General features: G+C 30.7%; 1 protein-coding gene across 3 annotated transcripts; it reads right to left on the minus strand.

The window, feature by feature from the left end:
- Positions 1-1,453: 1,453 nt before the first annotated feature.
- On the minus strand, positions 1,454-4,986 carry LOC101252610 (homogentisate geranylgeranyltransferase-like). Of its 3 annotated transcripts, none has more exons than XM_010326565.4 (12): positions 4,819-4,985; positions 4,545-4,716; positions 4,386-4,469; positions 4,238-4,312; positions 4,007-4,090; positions 3,835-3,924; positions 3,645-3,746; positions 3,481-3,576; positions 3,341-3,412; positions 2,516-2,611; positions 2,285-2,389; positions 1,454-1,806 (listed from the first exon to the last, which is right to left on the minus strand). In XM_010326565.4, exons 1-12 carry the CDS (start codon positions 4,848-4,850, stop codon positions 1,765-1,767), a joined length of 1,050 nt encoding a protein of 349 aa, XP_010324867.1. In that variant the 5' UTR covers positions 4,851-4,985; the 3' UTR covers positions 1,454-1,764. The 3 variants fall into 3 exon arrangements, with proteins under 3 accessions (XP_010324867.1, XP_010324866.1, XP_069143852.1); XM_010326564.4 differs by having other exon boundaries at positions 4,545-4,738; XM_069287751.1 differs by lacking the exon at positions 2,516-2,611 and having other exon boundaries at positions 1,624-1,806; positions 4,545-4,738; positions 4,819-4,986.
- Positions 4,987-9,737: the final 4,751 nt, after the last annotated feature.

Consider the following 9,737-nt stretch of genomic DNA (forward strand, 5'->3'; position numbering starts at 1 on the left):
GATGGTATTGCAATCAATTTTATATGCTCATATAAATAGGAAACTTATATGAATTTCTCTTTTCTTTCGATTTTGTCTTCATTTTCTAGCAGGTTGTCCTGCTTCATATTTCGGAGTAGCACGTTAAGGTTACATCTCTTAGTTTCTTCTTCATTACATGATCTACCACTCTTTGTTGTTAGTGATAGGTTTCTTCCTTGCGTTTGTTGTTAGTTTTGGCTTTTGCTTTTCTTTCTTATTTTCCCTTGCACCGTACTTTTTGATTCTTCGTTATTTTCGCATCTAAAGAATTTTGAGTTCAGTCCATCCTGTTTAGCAGGAAGGAGATTTGTTAATCAAGAGGAAGACTGACAGCAATTGGGACGGAGAGAATAATATATTCCAATGTCTCGTCTTTTGTATGCTATTAATTTATTCGTTATCTGGATAATAACATAACTTCCCCGTTGTTTCGTATTTAGGATTTGTTCATAGTTTTTCATAAACATAACCATGACTACTATTGGTTATGGTGACCTTCATGTTGTCAACACTTCGGAAATGAACAACTTTTGAAGTGCAAGATTGTTTCTTCAAGTTTTTTCCTTTGCACTAACACACGTCTCATCCTCCTTAAATTGGAGGAACTCATTTGAAGATGCAATTCTTCTAGAAATGTCATTCATTCACAGTATAAATGTGTGTCGCTAAATTCATGTTGTATGAATATATTTGTGATTGTAATTTGGAGTGTGAGCAAGAATTTTTTTTTTTTTAATAATGTAAGAATCTGAAAATTATGTTTTTGGTCCATATATACAGAGAGAGAGCGCTCTATTTTCATTGAAAAATGTGTTGTGCAAAGCATAAGTAGAAGCAAAAACTCAATCAACACTGTCCGCTCAAAGAGTTTTCCACTCGGACTGTGACTTCTTTCTGATTCCCCAATACCAACTTGTACTTTCCTGTGTAAGGAGCTTTATTCCAGATTGAATTCATTATATTTTAGCCCAAGACTTCTAAACTATATGCGTAAAGCAGGTCATGAACCCACAATTTTGTCACAGCTTACGAATTTGCTACTTCATGTACACGTCTTTGTAAGCAATAACCCAAAAACACTAGCAAAAGAGCTTGAATGCTAGGTTAGTTCACTTATTTCGAGCATCATCTTACGTCATTCATTAAAGCGCTTTCTATAAGCCTTTAACTTAGAATGTTTTAAAGTAGAGAATAAGTGCCACATGTTTATCTTTTTGACTTCAGCGAAAATGTTCAAAGCACAATCTTCATCAATTATCTTGATGTTGAAAGGGAAGAGGACAGGTCTTACTTAAAAGTAAAGAAAAAAAAGGGATTCCAGTCTTAGTTTCACTTCCTTGAACTGGCTACTACCGTGCAACATACCCTTGCTTGTGGATTGGTGGATATAATAACAAATAAGTCTTCTACATCAGCCAATTCATCTTCCATGTGAAACTTCAATGGAGAATTATTTTTGAATTTCCATTATTATTTAAAAAATAGGATAGCACATGATTTGATATTCCGGTGTCTCACACGTATCTCTCAAAACTAGTCAAAACAAAAAAAAAAGGGAAATGTAACTCTAGCCTAAGACTAGGATGACGCGAGGAACAACTGTATTTGTACACGCTTGAGTCTTTACTAAATTTCGGAAAATTAAGACAAAAATTTGATAAAGCAAATCACATTCTAATTGAGTTACATTTCCCTAGCAATTCCAAGAACTTTTAATCACCCATGCATTTTAAATCTGCCACCTTAACGAACAAACGGAATCAGAAGGTATTCTGCATAGAAAAGCTGCAGGCATAAAAAAAAAACTAAGTTTCAGATTTTAAAAAAAATAATGGAAAAGGGGATAAATGTCTTAAACTATAGTAAATGTTATGCAAATACCCTCCGTTATACTTTTGAGATATTGGTGTCCTGCCGTTCAAAACTAGAGCATATATATATGCTCTTCACTATGACGAAAGACTAAATAGAGACACGTGGCGCTATCTAATCCGTCGGTCCGATATTCAATAAATGTCGAATCGATGGATAAGATTATAACATGTGTATGTCCATTAGCATAAAGGGTATATATACTCTAGTTTTTGGACGGTAGACATATTAATGTCTCAAAAGTATGACGATAGATATTTGCATACCATTTATGATAGTTGAAGGATATATTTGTCATTTTTTCCAAAATTAAATTAAAGTTTTCCTTTTATTGAAAAAAAATAGGGAGTAGAAAAAGAAAGCAAAATAAAATTGAAAGAGAGCAAGTCACCTTCCATATAAACATATAAAAAGATGTTATTGATACTTGACTTGATATATCGACCGATTGAGCTTTAAATAATAGAAAACAAGCAAGTAAGAAATGCCCCAAAACCTGCAATACGTGTTCATGAGTTAAAAAACAATGTATATAGGGAAAAAAAATGTAAGCCTACTGTCATGAACTTAGAGTTTCACTCAAAATTTTAAAGATAAGGTGGCGGGTCATGACACAACGTACAGTGACAAGCTTGTTGGAAAGAGTAGTAGCAGTAGTTCCAATCACCATAGCAGCTGCATATGCAGCTACAAGCATGCTTATACATAACCAAAACACCTGTTTGTATGAAAACAAACAGTTTGATTCAATGTTGACACATACACAAGTTGACTTAGATGTGGGACCGTATAAATAAATTAAGAAAAGCAAAAAATAAAATAAAATTGATTATAGGTTTTCTCATTATAGTTGTATTAATATACTCTGCTCAAATAGAGTATTGTATTGATATTTCACATCTAAAAGTCTTCACTTGTTACTTAATATGGATGGTATTTTTTGGTGGATTGAAATTTTCCAACAACTAAGTATTAGAGACATGACAAATATTAGGCCACGGTGTTCCTTCTGCCTTGTGCTCTCCCAACTGTCTCTGCAATGTATGTACACATCTTGTGGATTTTGAGTTGTGACAAATAGAGAGTAGAGAGAACAATCCTATATATATAGTCTACGAGGAAATAGAGAATGGCTACGTAATATCACAGTTAAATGAAAGAAGGTCGTTTCTCTTAAGTTTGTACTAAAGTTTATGGTTTTGGACTGATATTTTGCTCATTACGAGTTAGCTCGGGAGATTATCAAGTACTGAAATTTTCACTATTGGGTTATGATATTTGCTTATATTTCTCCATAGTAAGAAGTATTTGTTGTAGTTGTTATTCTTTTGTTCTTGTTGGATATTGAAGATTCGCAAACCTGTGTCTGAGATAGATTATTCAGGAACATATATACAACTAGTTGCAACATAACGGAGCTTGATGTATTGAGTAAAATTTGACTAACTTGTTCTTGTCCAAGGCTGACACTTAAAGATTGGATGCCAAAATTTCTATCACCGTTGACGTCAGGGATGTCCTGTGAAAGTGACAAAGCTTTAATCAAAAATTATTTGGTTTAGCCCAATTAGTTTGAAATTAGATTACCTTAAACAGGGCAATGACAGCAGTGAAGATGCACATAAATGTGACAGCAAAAAACAGAGATCTTGTATAGAGAATAGGCCTCACCAGCACATATTTCTACAGAAAATTTTCACAAAAGTTAATGGTTCGGTAAATAAGGACATTACAAAAACATGTATACCTACCTGTATATGTGCGAAAAAAGCAAACTGAACAATGATAGCCCTCACAACCATGATGCATATTGCAGCCAGGGCTGCATTTCTTTTCCATCTAAGAAAAGGCAACTTTAAAATAATACTGAATTGAGTTAGAAATGATTGATACCAAGTTGTTGTTCAAAATAATCAAATGACAAGGGAAAAGAAAAGTTACCTCTACAGAATATGCACTTCCAAGAAGAAAGCTAACAATGAGAGCAGCTAACAATGGTGGAGATTGAAACTTAATTCCCATACCAAAACTCTGCAAATATATTAGATACTAGGATCAAGAAAAAAAAAGCAAATTTGCATTCCAAAAATACATGCAAAATATTAATGTATACCATGAGTAGGGAGGTGATAACTATTGGGATGCCTCGTTTCATTGAAATTTCTCCAGAAGCCAGTGGCAGACTTGGTTTGTTCACCTGACATGAAAAAGAGGAAAATTACTGTGGGGAGGAAAATGTAACAATCCAATCCAATAGCAATATTAATTCGTCTGTTTTGGGCAACGAGAATGGTATGAGAAATTAAAAAAAAAAAAAGAAGAAGAAAAGATAAAGATAAATTACCTTGTCTATTTCGACATCAAACAGTTGATTTAACCCAACCACATAAACGTTCATTAACAGTGATGGAATTAATGCCTGGACCAGAAGAAACAAATTAAGACGTCACACAAATGAGGATCATGTTGATAAAACTTAAACCAAATTTTACCTTTAATAGTCCTAGAAAAAATATGGTAGAAATATCTGCAAAGGATTTGATTGGTAGAGTAGAGACGGAAGTGATCCCTATAATCTGGGAATGAATTCAACAAATAAGAAGAAGATCAATAAGTATAGCAACAATGAAAATCAAAATGAAAATACTCACAGTTCCAAATATAGTGTGTGGGCGAGAAAATTGATAGAGCGCATTGAGTTGCGTCGTCCATAAACCATCCATTTCGATTTCACAGCATTGTGGTGATGAGGCTGCAATTATGCACCTTTTTGATACACTCCATTTCTGCCTTGGAAAACACAAGTTCCATTTGGGGATAATTCTACCATTTGAAAATTCAACTCCTATATTATTATATACACCAACTGTTACATCCCCCGCAATTAGATCTATACATTTTTATGAATATATGATATAAACATACCCTTTGTAACTGAGGGAAATTGACAGCAGCATGCATGTAAATGGAGCATTATATATTCTTCTTTAAACAAACAACCTATGCGGTTCTCAAATTCCAATTTCTAAATAACCGATGAAGGCCCCTCTTTTACATTTTCTTTTTCATAATCTGACCTAATTCTTTCTTCTTATTTATCTCTTAAATAAATAAATAAATGCACCTTTAGTTTTTCACTTTGGTCCTTTGTTAAACACCATTTTGCTTCGCTTCTTCTCATCAAATTCCCAAATTAATTATAGTATATATTACATATTATATTTTTTACTAGAATTATATATATAAATAAAAAAACACAAATATTTTAACTACTCAATATTGGCTGACCAAAATATTCTTAAAATATTAATCTCCAAGTGAACGTTGCACTTATAAAAATATTACTGTACACGAATATTTTTCTTCTTAAATTTATATATTTATGAACGAATCACAAATATAGATTAAACGTGTAATTTTTTTTATTAGAATTATCTTGATTGACGTTCTCTCTAACATTCAAGTGAATTTTTTCCTCTTATATACAAATTAAGTATAAATATAAAGACACTTAGGTATTATGAAACGAAAAAATAACAAAAGTTTTATAGATTCCAAGAAAGAAAATTAAGCATTTAATTGAAAACAATTTTGCTATTTATTTACTTAAATAAATTATACAATATTTAACAACTAAAAACCTTCATGGTAAATGAAAATCATTTATTTATTTTTATATAGCTTTTCTTTTCTAATTGGTGTTGTTTGGGCTTCACTTACACAATTAATTTGTCTACATTTAATTAGTTAATAAAATTTTAAATTCTACAATTTTTATAAGGGAAAAGGATCAAAAGTACCCTTAAACTATTCGAAATAGCTTATATATACCCTTAAACTTTATTTCGGTTCAAAACTATCCTTTCCGTTATATTATTGGTATTGAGTCAAAAGTACCCTTCTTATTAATGGAAGTTGTTAAATGCCACGTGGATGCCATATGGATGCCACATTGCATGCCAATAGGATTCCACTGTCACGTAGACTAAATAGAAAGAGTCAAAAATATCCTTAAACTATTCGAAATAGCTCATATTTACCCTTAAACTATATTTCGGCTCAAAACTACCCTTCTTGTCAAACTATTGGATCAAAGGTACCCTTTTTATCAATAGAATTTGTTAAAAGTCATGTCGATGTGACATTGCATGTCAATAAGGTTACACTGCCACATAAACTAAATCCCTAAATTCTAATTACTTCCCCCCTCATTTCATTATTTCAGAAATGATATATTCACCCGTTCTCCCTCACTTCGCGGATAGGGTTTCATACTTTTCTTCGTGGCTGGGTTCAAAGTGGATATTCATGCTTGTAGGTTAGTAAATATTTTTTCTTATTTTATTATATTTACGATTTCAAAGCATGATAGTTTGGATTTCACAATTTTCCCCTAATTTCGCACCTAATGCTTCGTAGCTTTCTTGGGGCCTGGGTTTCAAAGTGGATATTCATGGTTGTAGGTTAATAAATATTTTTTCTTATTTTATTACGTTTACGATTTCAAAGTATGATAGTTAGAATTTCATAACTTTCTCGTCATTCGCGGCCAAGGTTGCGTAACTTTTTTTCGGAACTGAGTTTCAAAGTGGATTTTCGTGATTGTAAATACAATAAAATAAGAAAAAAGTTTACTAACCTATAACCACGAATATCCACTTTGAAACCCCACGACGAAGAAAACTGTGAAACCTTAGCCGTGAAATGATGGAGAAGAGGTGAAATCGTTTCTAGAAAATAATGAAATGAGGGGAAAATGAGTAATTAAGATTTAGGGATTTAGTCAACGTGGCACATGTCGAATTTAACAACATTCGCTAATAAGGTCACTTTTGATCCAATAGTTGGATGGGAAGGGTAATTTTGAGTCGAAATATAGTTTAAGGGTAAATATGAGCTATTTCGGATAGTTTAAGGGTATTTTTGAACCTTTCTATTTAGTCTGCGTAACAATGGAATCCTATTGGCATGCAATGTGACATCCACGTGGCATTTAACAACTTCCGTTAATAAGAAGGGTACTTTTGACCCAATAGTATAATGGAAAAGGTAGTTTTGAATCGAAATATAGTTTAAGGGTATATATGAGCTGTTTCAGATAGTTTAAGGGTATTTTTTACCCTTTTCCATTTTTTTAATTATCTAACAGATTGACTAATGAAAGGTTAGACTTGTTGACGTGGTATGAGTCTAAGGGCTGAATTTTTATTTATCTGTTTTTTTTTTACTTTTTCTTCGTCTTAAAAAACACAAAATATTATTTGAAGTTTTTACAGAATATTAAGCATAGTATTTAATCTCCTCCTTATTAAAGCGTAAACACAAAAAAACTTCTGTTACCAATTATTTATCATAAAAGACATTTTTCTTATTTATAAGATTTAAGATGATTTATTCCTTATCAGTTTATTATTGGATTTGAAAAGTTTTTACACAAGTAATCTTTTTTGCATACAAGTTTAACTTGGAATATACTTATCTATAAAAAGTAGAGTAGTTGCTCTCAGAATATTTCAAACAATATGGTCAAACTAAAAGGCATTCACCAACTTAAATAGATGTGTTTATTCTTACTGAGCACTGTAAAAACTCATGGTTTGATTATTGCTTTTTTCAATATTTCATTTTTTTGTACGAATGTTTTTTAGATATCTTTTTTTGTTTTAGTTATCTTCGTTATTTACTTTACCTTTTAAATTTGACAGGAATAACATACAAGTTTTATAGGACATGTTTTCATGAGAGAAAAATACAATAAAACATCAAAACAGTAAAATAAATCATGAATAAGAGAAACATAACAAATAACGGAAAAGATCAATAAAAACAAAAAAGTTCGCTGAAAGCTAATTACAGAGAAAAGAGATCTCAAAATGACCAAAAAATTCGTGACTTCTTCACTTTGTCTCTTTTTCCGATGATAATATAATGTTATTTCTTAATTAATAAAAAGAGAAAGAGACTATATCTCATGACGATATTGAATATGTTGTGTTTTAGATATTTTTTTTATTTTAATTATTTTCCTTCTTTTCTTTATCTTCTAAATTTGACAGGAACATCAAACAAGTTTCATTGAACATACACATGTCAGTGCGAAGAAAACTCAACAAGCACCAAAATAATTTAAAAAATCATGAAGGAGAGAAATATAACAAACAACTAAAAAGAATAACAAAAAGGGCAAAGCTCTATTAAAGCTAATCTAGAGATGAGGAGAAAAGATCTCATAATGAACAAAAAATTCATCGACTCCTTCACTTTATCTCTTTTCTAATGACTAGGGGTGTTCAAGGGTTGGTTTGGATCGGTTATTGGCCAAAATTAAAATCAATCAATTTAATCGATTTTAAAATTATCAAAATCAAACAATACCAAATATAGTGTATATTTATCGGCTTGGTTATTTTCTGTTTTGATTTTTTTGGTTCGGTTTTTCGGTTATTAACCATACATAAAAAAAATCATTTAAAACGTGAATATAGTGACAACAATCTATTCAAACGAAAAAATAGTTAAAATGAATGTCATTACAGAACTTTTGATCATTGAATTTACTGATAAAACTTAAAAATTCACTATTTTGGCATTATACAGAAGACGCAATGACATTTTTAATCTCACAAAGAATTTCGACAGACACTCATATACATGAAACCAATAATAAAAATGTTCTCACCTTGGATATATTTTTTCATAAGTAAATTATAAATAAATTTTAATGAAACATATATAAAATCTTTAAAATTGTTTATGAATATAATTATTGTGTATGTATTAATAATAAATTTTATGTATATAACTTGTCGATTCGGTTCGATTATTTCTTCTATTTTTTTGAACAAAATCATAATCAAACCAAATACTATCGGTTGTTAACCATCTAAAATCAAAGCAAATAAAAATTCAAATTAAATTCATTAATTTAATTGATTTGGTTTAATTTTTTGATTTGAATCGATTTTTATTCATACCATTAACACCCCTACTAATGTCAATTGAATGTTATTCCTTCATTAGGATGGCAACGAGGTGGGGCGGGACGGAATTAATGTTGTATGGTGCGGGCAAATACGAGACAGGTTAAAGTGGGGTTTTATTTAAATTAATATGGGGTCGGGCGAGTTGAAGGGTATATATAATTTTACGTGGGTTAAAACTCAATTTTAACTTTTTATGTATTTATTTATTTCAATGATTATTTTTATAGCTTTATAAGAATTGCATTTTATATATATATATAAATAGAATTTGATTTTTTTATTTATATCTAACTCTGTTTTTTTTCTCTTATTTATCTTTAGTTAAAGTTTTGTTTTTATTTTCTTTATATATCTTTATTTGAAGTTTGTTTTATTTTAATATATATTTATTTAAAGTATACGTTTTTAGAATATATATATATATATATATATATATATATATATATATATATAGTTGGGTTTAGCAAGTGTGAATGGGAAAAGAAAAGAGAGAATATGAAAAGTAAGGGATTTGGAGAGAAAATGAAAAGTCATTTGTCAAGTAAAGTCATTCTCCCATATCCGCAAAATAAAGGGAAATTGTTGTCCTTATATAAGGAAACACTTCTATTACTTCTTAGAGAGCTAAGAAGAAGATGCCCCCTCGCGCCGCCGTCGTCGCTCGCTCGGCTTCGGTTTTAATATTATCTCTTATAAATTTGTGGGTAACGGTATCATTCCGAAAAGTTGTTACTCTTTTCGAAAAACCGTTATTTTCCTAACAGATACATTTTTCTGAAAAGTTATTATTTTTTCTAAAAGACACAACTTTCTGAATAAAACGGGTCTGAACAGATTTTTCTGAACAGACACGTTTCTTGC

Source organism: Solanum lycopersicum, chromosome 8 (genome assembly GCF_036512215.1).
Source record: "Solanum lycopersicum chromosome 8, SLM_r2.1".
Classification (NCBI taxonomy): Eukaryota; Viridiplantae; Streptophyta; class Magnoliopsida; order Solanales; family Solanaceae; genus Solanum; species Solanum lycopersicum.